Here is a 16,049-nt window from a genome sequence, read left to right as displayed (position 1 = left end):
CAAACTGGAGACGTCTCTGCATTATGGTCTCGGAAAGTGGTGGTAGATTGCCATAAACCTCCCTGTTTGTAGTATGGTCCCGCCAGTGGAAGTTGAGAACTCTACGCAGCAGTTGAGTGTAGCAACCGTTGATGCGATCATTCATTTTTTGTGTTGTTGTCCATGTTTCGGCTCCATATAGCAAGATGCTTTCAACACAGGCCCTGAAGAACTTGATTTTGATAGCTCTGTCAAGATCAGACTTCCAGATCTTATCTAATTGGTTACATGCTGACCATGCTTGCGCTTTCCTGCATTTGAAATCTTGGAATGAGTCAGGTAGTGACGAACCGAGGTATTTGAAATCTGAAACAGTTTTAAGTTTCGTACCATCAATAGTCTGTATACTGGATGTTGGCACTGTACACATTTGGTAATTTTCAAAGACCTTTGTTCTCACTTAGGGTATCCCATCATAAGCATAAAACAACAAGCCTGCAAAAATTTGGGCTCAATTGGTCATCGAAGTTGCAAGAAAATGATGAAAGAAAAAACACCCCTGTTGGACGAATTTTGTGTGCTTTCAGATAGGAATAAAAGACTTCTAGCTAGAAGTCTTTTATTATTTAAGCGAGAAATTACCCCTTTCTTAAAAACTACGTTACTTCAGAGGGAGTCGTTTCCCACAAGGTTTTATACTATCAACAGCTCTCCAATGCTCATTACCAAGTCAATTTTTAAGTTAATATTTGTTTTCAGTAATTACCAAATGTGTACCTGCCCTATGATCTCAGCAAAAAAATAAAAATTTTGATGAAAAAAATAACCTACAAATTGTAGGTAGCCATTCTAAAATAAAAAATAACTACTCTTTACTTTTTCAAAAAAGGAGTACGCTAAACATGTTTGTTTTTTTAATTTGGCCTTAGGTATTGAGTGTCAGCAGATCCCAGAAATCCAACAAGCGTCTGTGGTTTCACAGACATGCGGGAACCAGGGAGGTTCAGTGGCGGAGTTTGCATGTGAAGACGGTACCCAGCTCATTGGTGCACGGTATCTGACATGCAGACATGATGGGCAGTGGAACGAAAGTCTCCCACTATGCTCAGGTAAAATTGGACGTTGCTTTAATACGCTATTCACTATACAGTTCACCTCCCTCAGAAATGTGATTTTTTTTACCGGAAATTTGTTTTTTTTTCCCACTGCAATTTTTAATTTATTTTATTATATTTTTAAATTTAGATCAAAATCATAAGAAACTGAAGAATAAAACCATATGGAACACCCCAGATTGCAGAGTGGAGCTTTCAAAACCAAAGATGAATGTAGAGCTATAAAAACCACGTAGTGCCTGGGATGCGAGTAGAAATATTTAGAATTGATTCAACTTGAACAAAAATAACTAGTATTATTTTATTTGTTTAGCGGTGTACTGCAGCCCTCTATCTGCCCCTCCGTTCGGAACCTTGAACCCCCCTGCATGTACTAGTGGAGCAGTCAATTACTTGACGAGGTGTGAGATTGAGTGCAACGCTGGGTTCGGCCTGAGGAGACAAGGGTCATCGACCTGCCAACAAAACGGCCAATGGAGCGATGATTTAACAGAGAGCAGCTGCATGGGTAAGAACTCTGGTGGGGGAAATAATACAATTAATAATTTAAAGGGAAGGTATACGTTTGGAAACCACCCTTAAAGCCATTGGACCCTTTCGGTTCAGAAAAAAAAATAAAAGTTCACAGATTTACAAATAACTTACAGGGTTTACAGAAGGCAATGGTGAAAGACTTCTCTTGAAATATTATTCCATGAAATGCTTTACTTTATGAGAAAACAGCAAAACAACATAAATTCTCGTTAACGAGAATTACGGATTTATTTTAAACACATGTCATGACACGGCGACACGCGCGGAAACAAGGGTAGGTTTTTCCGTTGTTTTCTCCCGACTCCGATGACCGATTGAGCCTAAATTTTCACAGGCTTGTTATTTGATATAGAAATTGTGGTACACAAAGTGTGGGCCTTGGACAACACTGTTTACCGAAAGGGTCCAATGGCTTTAAAGGAACATTACAGAATAGGTTAGAAAAAACTCGTCTAAGATCACAGATTTACATAAGCATACACGGTCTAATGATGATGACAGTATAAAACATCCCTTGACATATTTCTGTCTAAAATGTCATATTTGACGAGAAAAATTAAAATAGTTTCCCGTTTGGAGTTTATCCTCTCGCAACTTCGACTACCAATTCAGTTCACATTTTCACAGGTTTGTTATTTTGTGCATATGTTGAGTTACACCAAGTGAGAATACTGGTCTGTGACAATTACCGAAGGTGCTCAGTGTTTAAGTATCTTAATGGCAACTGGCAGTTGATAGAGAGAGCACTTGAAGGAAAAGGTTGTACGGGCGAACTCAAGTACCGGACTCAAGCTCTGGTGATTTTGAGCAGAGTGTGCGTTTGAGTGACAGCCTTGACACTTGGGTCTTTAAAGAATTTTTTTCAAAGAGCTTGGGAAAGTACCGAGTATACAGTGCTTACACACATCGGTGTAAATGGGTAAAACCAAAAAGAATATTCTTTATTCCCGATGCAAAGTTAACATCTATTAAATAATTGTTGACTTGGAGTGTTTTTCTTCACCAATATTATTTGCTGAGGTGCTGTAGTTTTGCAGAAAAACAATGTCACAAAAATTTGTGTACATGCTAAAATAGTTTTCCGTCTCCTGTGATTATTTTCATGACTTGTTTCACTCATTTTTGAAAAACTACAGCACCATTGTAAGTAATAGTTTTACAGGCAGTGGACACTATTGGTAATTTACTCAAAATAATTAATAGCATAAAACCTTAATTCGTTCGAATAATGGGGAGAGGTTGATAGTATAAAACATTGTGAGAAACGGCTCCCTCTGAAGTGGAGTAGTTTTCGAGAAAGAAGTAATTCAGATATAGAATTTGAGGTCTCAAAATCAAGCATCTGAAAGCACACAACTTCGTGTGACAAAAGTGTTTTTTCTTTTAATATTATCTCGCAACTTTGATGACCGATTGAGCTCAAATTTTCACAGCGGTGTTATTGTATGCTTATGTTGAAATACACTAAGTGAGAAGACTGGTCTTCAACAATTACCAATAGTGTCCAGTGTTTTTAAAGGAAGCTTTCTACCATCATTATTTTCAAACCATTTAAAAGTTTGGGCTGTGGCGTCGCAGTAGAAAGGTCTATATAATGTTATATCTTGAGAAAAGTAGTATGAAATATATAAATAAATGTTAACTTGAGTGTTTTTCTTGACCGCTTAATCCCCCTAGACTTCACCCCTCCAGTCATCTCAGGTTGTCCAGAGTCTCAGAATCACATTCTACCGATCGGTAATAAGACCATCCAAGTCTTCTTGGCAACACCGAACGCCACGGATAACTCAGGTATGAAGTCTGGGTACTTTTTTGGGGGGATAAGACGCATCTTATCTGACTTTCAAAGGTCTATGAAAAAAATCACTGTCTTCAGATGCGCCTTTCCATTGTGATGATCCCTGTGTGAAATCTTATATTTACAGACGATGTGACCTCTGACGTCACTCGAAAACCATAACATGATTCGCGCGCATACCGCCGGGCAAAACCTTTGTGTTTTGGCAGCCAGCTAGAATGTACACGCAATCTTACCATGATTACATGTCTTTTTGCCCGGGAAAACATGACGTGTACAGTGTTTTGTCAACAGAGGGCGGTTTGAATGTAAACATAGGTCACATTGTCTATACTGTAAATAATACCTTTATTTCAGCCTTGATAAATCTACTTGTTGACCTCTGACCTTTAACCTTGATTAAACCCTCCAGGCATTGATCCGGTTATCGAGACCCCATCTGCAGGTGATTTGAATCTTGGCCCTGGCACTCACTTTTTCATCACCACTGCCACGGACGAGGCTGGAAATGTGGCCCACTGTACTCTGCAAATCTCTGTGAGAGGTAGGTCCATTGGAAGCTTTCATTAAAGGTTTTAAAACCTTTTGAACAAGTAGATCAGCCATGACATGAATCCAAACTCCCTGTGAACGAAGATGTCAATTTACCCGTAGAAGTTTCAGCTTCATTAGTCATGTTAATCATAAAGTTTTTGAGAGAAACAAAGTAAAAAATCACAGAGCAATGTTTTTCGAAAGAGTCACGTAAATCATTGTACATGCGTCCACAAATTTTGTCTCACAATTTTGTCTCTTGACAAAAATTATTTTTGTGAATTTGTTTTACTCATTTTTCAAAAAATACACAGCGCCTCAGCAAGTAATATTTTAAGAGAAGCTTTCTATTATCATTATCTTTAAACCGTGTAAGTTTAATGTACATCTGTGAACGTTTCTGTTTTGTGTCATACAAAACCCTTATACCTCCGTGTTTCTTGTTCACTTAGCAAGCACCCTTGTTTACAGGTTTCCCCAGGCAAGCTACAGTGATGAAGTTCACTTAAAAGGCATCCTTGGTTTAGGTCTTTCAAAAAAATGCTCGGGTCCAATAAACGTTTCAATACTGGCATTTCACACCTTTTTCTTTGTTCCTTCATGGATTAATGTACTTTGACACCACTTCCACCAATTTATGAATGTTTTTGAAACCATCCGCAGATCTTGAGCCGCCGACCATTCTATCCTGTCCGAATGTTACAACACTCCGTACCTCTGCCCTCCCCGTCTACCCAGTGTGGGAGGAGCCTATGGTCGTTGACAACATTGAAATAAAAGATATCTACGTTGATAGGGTCAACGGTGCTCCGGTGTATGAGTGGGGACTCTTCATCGTTCAGTATACATTCAGGGATACGTCGGACAATCCAGCATCGTGCAGGGTCGAGATTGAAATTGTGGATGGTGAGTTGAGGCTGGGTTTTCTGCGGGTCCACTCCTAATGTGCGATTCATGTAAATAATAAATACCTTTCTTCAAAAGCACTTGGAAACATCTTGAAGATGCATAGCCTGTTGCACCAATAAATGAAATTCTCTAATTTGAGGTGTTTTATTGTTTTCCCCTTTAGAAACACCCTGCCAGCCGCTACAAGCTCCTCCAAATGGAGCTCTAGCCTGTGAAGAGACCAATTACTGTACGGTACACTGCAATGATGGTTACCTGTTTCTGACGCAACCTCCCGCTACCCTAGTTTGTCTGGACTCTGGACTCTGGAGTAACACTCTGATGGACGAGCATATCTCTCCGTATCTCCCTGCCTGCACAAAGAGTAATAATGATAATAATATCAAAGTCTTATATAGCGCACGTATCTACCAAACAAGGTACTCAAGGCACTGAGTACATACAAAATTTCAGAAAGAGAGGTTATTGCATTGATGAAGGCTGAGACCCCAATTATTTAGCACCTTATAAGGGTTTACAAGGTGCTACGGGGCATACAGGTACCACAGCCAGTAACACTGGGGCGAACCCCTTCTCTTTTTGATAAGTGCACTGGGTTCTTTTACATGCCTTTACACAACACATGGGACCAACGGCTTTACGTCCCATCCGAAGGACGAAGCAATGTGTGCGAATCAAATCCTCTTTGCCTAATTTCATGGCTCTGCTTACCGCCAAATTCTGTGCTTACGATCACCATTCTGTGCTTACTGTGCAAGCACTAGCTGTGTAAGCGTAGAATGCCTAGTTGCGTGGAGTATGCAAGCACACAAGGACAAATTCACTGCTAACCCATGTAATATGCTTGACGCAAGCATGAAATTCCATGCTTTTGTAAGCGCCGATTCTTTGCTAATAGTAAGCAGAGCCATTCAATTGAGTCCTGATCAGAACTTTAAGGTCCTTAGTGCAATTTGTATGGATTTTTAAAACTACTTTTGCATATTTTGAAGCTCCTAATAAATGGGGTTTATTGATCATCAACGTATTTATTTGGCAAAAAAAAAAACCATTCGGTTTTTTAAGTTAAACATAAGTATTTTAATTTTGATTAATTTTATTGAAATTGATTTGCATTTTTTATTTAAGGAGCTTTTTATTATTACGTATATGACATTGGGCCCTTTTAAGAAGTTGAAGGAAATCACTTCAACAAACATAAAAGGAATTTTAAGTTCTTATCTCATTTTTTATTTTATTTTTCAGGAGATGAACGATCACGTATACGGTGGGAGAGATTGGATTCATACCTCTTCAGTCTCCATGGTATTTCTGGTAGCTGTGAAGAGCAGACGGAGGACATACGTACAAAGTTTGTGGCTCTTTTTAGCCGCATGGTTTTCCCGGTAATTTTAATCCTTCATATTCTAAAAATGGTTTTTGTTTTCCCTTCTTTTTTTACTCGTACACCGATGTGTTTAAGTTTTGTATACTTAGTACTTCCCCGAGCTCTGTGAAAAAAACCTCACAGGTAAATCACTCGGGTGGGATTCAAACCCACAACCTTTGCATTGTTACAGTAGAGCTTTTACCACTAGACCACCGAATTCGCCCGGTGGCTAGGGGGCAGTTTGAATCCTATCTTCTAGCAGTCTTTCAAGCCCCGCTATATTCTTTATATATTTGTATTTGTTTCCGTAGTTTTTTCTTTTGTATTGTTGTGCCAATTTAAAAGTATATAATACTTGAAATAAAAAGTCCGACCCCTTCAGATGATCCCCTGGCTGCCTCTTCCCAAGCTGTATCCTTGGGTGTTCTCCCTGGCTACAGGGCTGTTAACGGTTGTATGGCTTCTGACAGGCACCCCGAACAAAGATATTGACCAAATAGGGTAACCGCCAACATAGGGCTAGATAGCTCAGTTGGTAGAGCGCCGGCATGTTAATCTGGAGGGTCATTGGTTTGAGTCCCACTCTAGCATCTAGTCAATTTGTCTTTGTTCGACCCCAAATCATTTAAAAATTATCCAGTCAGTTTGCCATGTGGTTTACAGTATATAATAAAAAATAAAAAATACTAAATAAATTGTTCTCTTGTCAGCTTTGTCAGATGGATCCTGACAATGTGTGTAGGATGGAGAACATCGTGGTCAGTTGTGGAGACGCCACGGAGGAGTCTGGTAGTCGACAACGGCGGCGGCAAACACGCGAGGCAGAACTCGACGTCAATGTGGCAATATCTCCAAGACTTATCATTGAGGGGTAAGGAGCATTTCAAAAAGAAAAAAACAATGAGGCTCAAATCTTCAGAATAGCTGTGCCAAGGAAGTACTTTGGACTATATTATTCGGTTTCCAGCAACACCATGTGTGTACTTGCCAGGTAGATTATGTTCGTTTGAGAACTTTATATTCTACTACCGCGGAGTAGACTTTTGTGGAGTTTGAGAGACTTTTCAGTTCTGAAAAGAACTGTCCTACTTTTTAACTACTACCTGGGCGGAAGGTAGGAAGTTGGCCTGGACTAATACCTTTGTTTTAGTGGATCGAGGGGACTTCTCGTTGGTAACTTCACTACCGCGAAGTGAGTTCTGAATTGGTTTCAAAGTTTTGACTAGCTACGTTTGTTGTATCTGTCTTGATAATTTCTTGATAAGTCGGCATTTCTTTGACAAAAAAAAAAAATCTTTGACCCTACCGTTAAACTCACTGGATTTTTTGCGGATGTTGGCTCATAGTTGGTTCCCATTAATCTTTCTTACTGCGCTGTTCTTAGTGACAGCCAGGCTGGTGTTTGGGTGTCATTGCCGAGTGTTTAAGAGCTTCAATTTCAAGTTCAGGTGGATTTCAAGTTCTGGTGGCTAAGCCATCAGGGTGTTGGTTCAAATCTGGGTTGTGGCACTTGTGTCCCTGAGCAAGACACTTAACTATAATTGCTTCTCTCCACCCAGGTGTAAATGGGTACCTGTGAGGGCAGAGATGGTTCTTGTGATTGGATTAGCCTTGGTGCGCTACATACTTGGCAGCACAGGCTGTATAAACCATAGGGGGGTGAGATGGTTTAAGGAACCTCGATTAACTTCATAACGCCATAAAAGTAAATTCTGAGCATAAAAACTGAAAATGTATCCGTTTCGGTCCGTTCCAGAAATAGCACATTGGACGTGAACTCTACTCCACTATTCCTAAACACGTCTGCGCGTGACATGTTTGGTGACAGGACCGCGACCTTTAACCTGGATAGAGGCGGGCAAGCTGTGTTCTCCAGAGAGCAGTCAGACACCGGGATGATTGAGGTCTTCTGTGGTGATGGGAGGGTGGTATCCGGCTCGCAGTGTGGTGAGCAAAGATTTGATTTCTCCGTTTTAAAACGGAAATTTTAATTGAATTTTTTTATTTATTTCATGACTTAGATCAAATTCATCAGAAAATGAGGATAAAACCACATAAAACATCCTATATTGCAGAGTAGGGCTTCAAATTCCTCGGACGCTTTCGTGCTTGCAAGCTTTCACGCTATATGCTTGCAAACTTTCATGCTTTATGCTTGCAAGCTTTCACGCTTTGTACTCGTAGTTCATGTTTTGTTTCAAACATCCTATCACATCTCTGGGTTAAACACTACTAGTTGATCCAAAACAAAATTAATATCCTCAAAATAAAAATAATACCTAGTTCTTTTATTAATTTTTTATTATAGAAATGATGGACTGAAGCTTTCATTTTTCACAAACTTAAAAAAAAAATTTAAAACAGAAAACATAAACAAATGCTTAGATAGTTTGACAGACTTTATGAAATTGGGCCTGTATGTATTTGTTTTTGATTTGTTAGCTGAGAGTCACTTTCTTTATTTTTCACACTTGAAGTGAAATGTCCGAAGGGGACACGTTATAAGCTGTCGCTAAGGAAGTGTGAGCCGTGCGGAATAGCTACGTACCAGGACCAAGAAGGGCAGTTAACGTGCAAAGTCTGTCAATCAGGGAGGACGACGATCGGAACAGGAGCGTTTGACCCAACCCACTGCCAAAGTAAGATGGAAATACTTTAAATTTTTATTTTGTATATTTTTGTTTTATGCAGTGATGTGATTTCTTTGTTTTTTTACCCCCACCCCCCCCCCCCCAAAAAAAAAAAAAAAAAAAAAAAAAAAAAAAAAACATTTATATATATATAATTATAAAAACTTAAATAAACAAAATGGAAAAAAACAGTGTTTTTTATTTTTGTTGTCTTAAAAACAAGTTCTGGTTGGTGGAGCAGGATGCACTTCCTTTCCAACTTTTTACTAAGCAGTTATGGTTGAGTGCCTTGCTCAAGGGCAAACGAGTGTCATGACCGGAAATCAAACCCACACTCTGCTGCTGACAATACCAGAGCTTGGGTCCAACGAACCAAACCACTCGGCCATGACATGTCACAATATCTAGTGCCCTGTGTCTCATTCAAAATGGACCATGTTTCATTTCACAATTTTTGAAAAAAAAAAAAAAAAAAAAGTTTTACAGGATTATTTTTGCTCTGGACCAGAGTAATTATCCAAGGAAAACTAACTGGGTAAAAGTTTAAAGATAGTTTTGGGTTTTTAAAAAAACAAAATGTACTTTTATTTTTGAAAAATTAAAATGTATTTTTTATTTGATCACAGAGATGTGTCCCCCAGGTCACATTTCCTTCTGGGGTATCGACCCGTGCCAGCCTTGTCCGATAGCCTCATACCAGACTAGGTCTGGTCAAATTGGCTGTGAGGCCTGTCCTGACGGTATGAGGACTCGAGTCACGGGGGCTACTTCGATTTCTCTCTGCACTAGTAACTTCCAAACTCCCGCAATCCCTGAAAAAAGAGGTAAGAAAAGACAATTCAACCTTTTTTTAAAGAAAGAAAACAGAAGACTTTTACTTTTTGCTCAAGTTCTTCATTCATTCAGTCGATCGGATGGTGGCCCTCCAAACACGTTGGTCCTCCATTGCTGCACTCAGCTTTTCCCATCTTGGGCCAGAGTCCCGTCTCAAGGTGTCCACATAGGTGGTTTATGGTCTGCCACGGGAACCTTGAGTTCTTACACACATTTAAAAATAGAAAAGAACTGCAAACCTGTCACACTTTGATTTAAAATTAATGTTCTTCAAGAAAGAAACAAAGAAGTAAAAGAACCCACACACACAAATGGACATTTGTACTATATTTTGTACAGTTACACATGTATATCCCCATTTTTTAAAACATAACTTTCAGTTCCTAAGATTTATTTGATTCAATGACGTTTTTAGGACGTGGAGAGGTTATTGCCCCAGAATATAAGACGTCATAAGTTGAAGACACTGGACACTATTGGTAATTGTCAAAGACCAGTCTTCTCACTTGGTGTATCTCAACATATGCATAAAATAACAAACCTGTGAAAATTTGAGCTCAATCGGTCGTCGAAGTTGCGAGATAATAATGCAAGTGAAAAGACTGGTCTTTGACAATTACCAATAGTGTCCAGTGTCTTTAAATCAATAGATAGAATGTCTTCACAAATTCCATAACATATAGCGGCATTTTATCAGGATTTTGAAGACGTTACTGAAGACGTTTGTCGCATCATTGGCTTATCTGTTCCTCAAGTGGATGAGAATCACCCTTTGGGTAAACAATCTCATTACAGACGAAGTCTTCCTTCATCGATCTGCTGAGGTGTTAAATTCGCTTTCGTGTCACTGCTGCCTGTCATGATCATACATCTCACTTCTCTCAAAATGAAAAAAGAATTTCAGAAGAACATAATTAGGACACACATGGTGGTACCGGAAACCTTATGTATTGATACCTCACCAAGCAATGCCTCAAATCCCGTTTAATTTAAAAGGTATTATTCATGCCTTTTTCTTCTTGGAGATTGCCTGGAACTGGTTGCCGTAAATTGCCCCTGTGTGACATGACCTTAAGACCTCTCGTCACATGAGCCAACTTTTACAGGTAGCTTGTAGGCAACCAACTGCAAAGCAGGGCCCAATTTCATAGAGCTGCTAAGCACAAAAATTTGCTTAGCATGAAATTTCTTCCTTGATAAAAACAGGATTACCAACCAAAATTTGATTTTCAGAATAAGCAAACGACAGCTGAATGCCAGTAACAAGCAATATGCAAGAAATGGAAATTTGTTTGGTAATCCTGTTTTTAACAGGGTAGACATTTCATGCTAAGAAATTGGGCCCAGGCTAGGACTGCAGAAATAATTATTCAAATAATGTGTTTCAATCTCTGAGAAAATGTTGAGAACATTGAAATGTTAATGGCTTTCTTTTCTTGGAGATTGCCTTTAACTGGTTGCCTGTTAATTGCCCCTGTGTGACATGGTTCTTAAAATGGTTACCACCCCTTCATCTACTTACTCTTTTTGTTTTTTTGGTGAACAACAGTTTACAATTTTCAATAAACCAAAAAGGTCATCTATCCAAACTCCAAATTTAAACCTTCATTTTAAAAGGTGCATATTTCTAAATCATGTTTGTGGCAAACTCCAAACTTAAACACATTTCCTTTAAAGCCATTGGACCCTTTCGGTTCAGAAAAAAAAAATGAAAATTCACAGATTTACACATAACTTACAGGGTTTACAGAAGGCAATGGTGAAAGACTTCTCTTGAAATATGTTTCCATGAAATGCTTTACTTTTTGAGAAAACAGCAAAACAATATAAATTCTTTTAACGAGAATTACAGATTTATTTTAAACACATGTCATGACACGGCGAAACGCGCGAAAACAAGGGTGGGTTTTTCCGTTGTTTTCTCCCGAGTCCGATGACCGATTGAGCCTAAATTTTCACAGGTTTGTTATTTGATGTAGAAGTTGTGGTACACAAGTGTGGGCCTTGGACAACACTGTTTACCGAAAGGGTCCAATGGCTTTAAAGGTGCATATTACTAAAATCATTTGTGTTTGTGACGGATTCAGTGTAGCGCAATTTTTATTCACTGTATGAAATCTCAGGTTTTTTTCTCGTCTTTTCCCCCCATCTTTTATTCCCGTCTTTTATTCCCGTCTTTTATTCCCGTCTTTTATTCCTGTCTTGTCCAGCAGTCCAGTGACATCGCCAGATGTTATTTTTTCGATATTGACAAAGCATTAACAATCTTCAATGATTGAATACGGGCAGGTGCAAGAGGATTTGAGTAAATCCATCTATGACGGTGCATGGCTCATCATGATCATTCACCATAGAGTTTATAGAATACCTATGCAGCATTCAAAGCACTGGACTTCTTTCTTTTTAAATTTATTTTACTCCTCCTTTTTAAATTTATTTTTTATAATGCCTCAAAAACCGGAAACATATTAACGATCTCAGATAAAAACGATTTTGTTTTGAAAAATGGCCCAGCCAGTTGTCTTTAAAAATGTGTCTGACGGCCATTTTGACTAGTGGAAAAAAAAGATCCTCCCTCTTCCATCATGTCCTTTTTCAAATAGTCAGGCTCTAAACATATATTTCTTTGGCCTTATGCGCTGATTTTTTTTTCTGCAAAATTTCTTTCACAGAGAAAGCAGAAATTTAAATAAAACAATTACTTCAGTAAAAATCGGGCCCTCTCTTCCACTGATGTACATGTACACAACAAAAATAATGTACGTTAATTTCTTAGGCATCACCGTTCAGAACCATGGAAACCACCTAAAAAAGAAAGAAAGAAAATGATGAAAATGCAAATTGTTTTTTTGTTGTGTATAGGCCTACTGTTATATTAAATTTCATTAAAATCTGTCTTCCGTCTTCACAATGCTATTGACGAGTGCAGATGTCTTTGTCTAGAAGAAGTAGACATTGTTCCTACGACTAACATGCTGAAGTCCAAATTGAATTCCAGTCAATAATGACTGAATGACTTCGGATATTCACAGCAATATCAATAAAATAAAAAGAATTAAAAAAATCAAAGCAAGCAGCAATGTCAACGTGTTGAAATTACTCAAACTTGTTTGCCGACGATTAAACCTTTGTAAAATGAACTCACTACCAGGGAAAAAACATGGGAGTTTATGTTAAGGTTGCTGGGGTGGATTTCACAAAGAGTTAGGACTAGTCTTATCTCGAGCTAGGACCAGTTACTCGTCCTAACTTAGGACTATCCATGCAATTTGTATATCTCCTAGGACTAGTCCTAAGTTAGGACTATCCTAACTCTTTGTGAAATCAACCCCTGGTTCGAATACCACTCCAGTGATTTGCCTGTGGATTTCCTCCACAGACCTTGGGAAAGTACTGAGTATGTTTACTGTATTAAAATACATCTTGGTGACAGGGTAAAAACAAATTTTATCATGGGAGTTTATGTTTCGTAAAAACAAATTCTCCAGAAGATGACCAAAGCATACTGATCGAAACGTCGAGTTGTTTGCTTTCAGATGCTTGTTTTCAAGACCTTGAAATCTAATTCTGAGGTCTCAAAATGCTTCTCACAATGTTTTATACTATCAACAGCTCCCCATTACTCGCTACCAAGTACAACTATGTCAGTTATTATGATAATAATTATTTTGAGTAAGTACCAGTAGTGTCCACTGCTAAGTATACAATCATCTTCGTGATTCGTGAGACTGTAGTGAGTTTATTGCTGTTTTGTTGGAAAGAGCTGTTTATGGAATTGGTCCTCCCGGTGGGTAATTTGAGACCTGTCTATCCCCAAGTAGGGAATTTGGATTGGTAATGTCTGCGTTACCATAGCAACGTGGAAATCCTACCTCTTAATTTTACTCCAAGGTCTACCAGGAATTGGTTACGGAGATTGTTACAATATCATGTAACGGCGTGTTTGCGCAAAGCTTTTCAATTCTTGAATTTGAAACGAATAATTGAATTAGCGCTTGACCGCTCAAAACCTGAGACCTACATGTACATATATGCACTTGATCACACCAAAACTTGACCACTCAAAAACTTAAGTTCCATGCACGACACTGCTCAATTTTTTAGGCCAAAATACATTTGACCACTCTAAATCTTGAGTCCTATGCACTTAGCAGGCATGTGAGACTTCCTCTTTTAAGATAAGATAAGATAAGATAAGATAAGAACTTTATTATCCCACACTGGGGAAATTAAGACTGGCCATGATTCAAACAGTACAGACAAAAACGCTTAAAATTTATTTAACAACAAACAGATAGATTTCCTCTTTTTTCCTGAACTCTCTGTGTCCAAAAGTATAGGAATGTTGTCTTTTCCTCTCTTTTTGCTTGCCCGGTTTTCTCTTTTCCTTTCCTTTCACGGATAGTTACTCACATGCCTGACTTAGCCAGCCATACTAAATATAAAATTTATTCCTGTTCTTTCAGATACAACAACTGTTTCACAAACGACTCCTACTGTTGTCCAGACCACTCTGAGTGGCACCACAGGACAAGTGGACATTGGTGTCATCACTAAGAACCCAAATGATGGTGGGAAGGATGACAATGGCACCCAGGCTCAGTTGTCTTTTCCAGTCGCAATTGTAGTGGTTGCTGTGGTCATCGCGTTGGCTGTTCTTGTTTTCCTTGTAGTTGGAGTTGGGTGTATCGTTCAGAGGTATGGTAGTTAAAACTCTAATCCTAAAGCCTGATTCATAACTTCCTGCAAATGCGAACACGATACGAATGTTAACTTCACAAATTCACAGTGAATAATTTTGCGTAGGCTGTGACGTATTTCATTCCCATTTGCAGGAAGGATGCAACAGGCTTATTAACCCTACTCCAACTTCTGACTCTACAATACCCTTGACTTTATGTGAATATTTTCATATTTTTCAAAGAATACTGATTTTTAATTTTTGATTTTTTTTTTCCTTTTCTCTTTTTTCTTACACTCTGGAAAGTACTGAGTGTTTATTTATAACACACAACAGTGTTAGGGTAAAACTAAAATAATTAATTTGATTCAAATTTTGGAAATCCCAGGCGAAGAAAAAGAAAAGGTAAAAACTACTACCGGCCACGCCCGATAAGTTGGGCTGGATCTACGAGAGGGATCATCTCGAGTGATGATGACGTCGATGAAGAAACTGACGGGATGGACCTCCTTGCCATCAGTAACCCTGTCTTTGGAATGATGGACAGCGGACCTATATGTAAGAAACATTTTCTTTTTCATTTTGATTTGGTTTGTAATAGATGTTAAATTTGCATCAGAGACAAAACATATGCAAATTTAACATCTATTAAATTGTTGCAGTACCCGCAGCTAAAACTGAGGATTCTAAACTGCCTCTAGCTACTCGTTGGTGTAGTTGGTATGACACTGCTCTAGATTTGCAAAGGTTGTGGGTTCGAATCCCACTGGAGTACCATGACTGTGATTTTTGTTCACAGAGCTCGGGAAAGTACTGAGTATACAGTGCTAGTAACACACATTGGTGTATATGGGTAAAACCAGAATATAGTATTTTTTTTACTAGAGCAGGATTTGAACCAACAACCTTCGGATTAACATGCCGGTGTGGTAGAAAATTCTGTCCCCAAAAAGGTTCTTCTAACTTGCTTAAATGGTTTCCTACCATTTCCTTTATAGAAATTGACTCATATAATTTAAACTATTTTAAGAAAGTCTTGCCTTCGTTCATTTTAACGTGCCTTTAGTTCATTTAGTTTCTTTCATTTCTGCATGTTTTTAAAAAATACCATTTATTTTTTAGCAAGAAGTGCATTATGATTTGCACGTATGGCAAATGAGCTTTATGATGTTTTATTCTGCTGATGTGTCTTCATACTATTATTTAATACTTGGTTTTTTTTCCCCATTTTTATTTTCTCTTATTTATTTGCTAGTATAAACACAACCGTTGTATTCATAAAAGTAGTAATAAACCCAAGTTGCGCACTTAACCAAGCCCCAGTCAAGGTGCCTGCTCAAAACAAGCAGTGAACAAAACAAAATAAATCATGAATAAATGTATTAAAATGTAATGTCTAGCGTAGCATGTGAAATTTCGGTTCTTAAAAGATACAATAAAACGTGTGGTTTAAAAACAGAATGACATCAATTGATTAGGGCGCCCTCTATTGGAGGTTAAAAGAAGGCATGCCCTATGGCCAATCCTGTGTCATTCGTAGTTTAATGTGTATAATAATTATGGCGAGCGACCAGGCAAAATTTATATAAACCTGCCCCACCCATCTTTATACTTGCTTGCAATTAACGGGAGAATTTATTTAGGCTTCCGCCTTTGAGACCCCATA

The 16,049-nt window shown here is 38.4% G+C and overlaps 1 protein-coding gene across 1 annotated transcript in view; it reads left to right on the top strand.

The window, feature by feature from the left end:
* The window catches only part of LOC139944847 (uncharacterized), a 54,010-nt gene that overhangs the window by 26,783 nt on the left and 11,178 nt on the right, over positions 1–16,049 (top strand). The window contains exons 33-45 of the mRNA XM_071941980.1: positions 909–1,088; positions 1,408–1,602; positions 3,306–3,419; positions 3,839–3,970; positions 4,624–4,866; positions 5,033–5,233; positions 6,115–6,254; positions 6,949–7,109; positions 7,995–8,185; positions 8,716–8,877; positions 9,495–9,692; positions 14,169–14,400; positions 14,772–14,941. Of these exons, the coding sequence (XP_071798081.1) occupies positions 909–1,088; positions 1,408–1,602; positions 3,306–3,419; positions 3,839–3,970; positions 4,624–4,866; positions 5,033–5,233; positions 6,115–6,254; positions 6,949–7,109; positions 7,995–8,185; positions 8,716–8,877; positions 9,495–9,692; positions 14,169–14,400; positions 14,772–14,941 (2,319 nt within the window). The remainder of the gene's footprint in view (positions 1–908; positions 1,089–1,407; positions 1,603–3,305; positions 3,420–3,838; positions 3,971–4,623; positions 4,867–5,032; positions 5,234–6,114; positions 6,255–6,948; positions 7,110–7,994; positions 8,186–8,715; positions 8,878–9,494; positions 9,693–14,168; positions 14,401–14,771; positions 14,942–16,049) is intronic.

The sequence above is a fragment of the Asterias amurensis genome, chromosome 12 (genome assembly GCF_032118995.1).
Source record: "Asterias amurensis chromosome 12, ASM3211899v1".
Classification (NCBI taxonomy): domain Eukaryota; kingdom Metazoa; phylum Echinodermata; class Asteroidea; order Forcipulatida; family Asteriidae; genus Asterias; species Asterias amurensis.
This window is presented reverse-complemented; position numbering and strand designations above follow the sequence as displayed.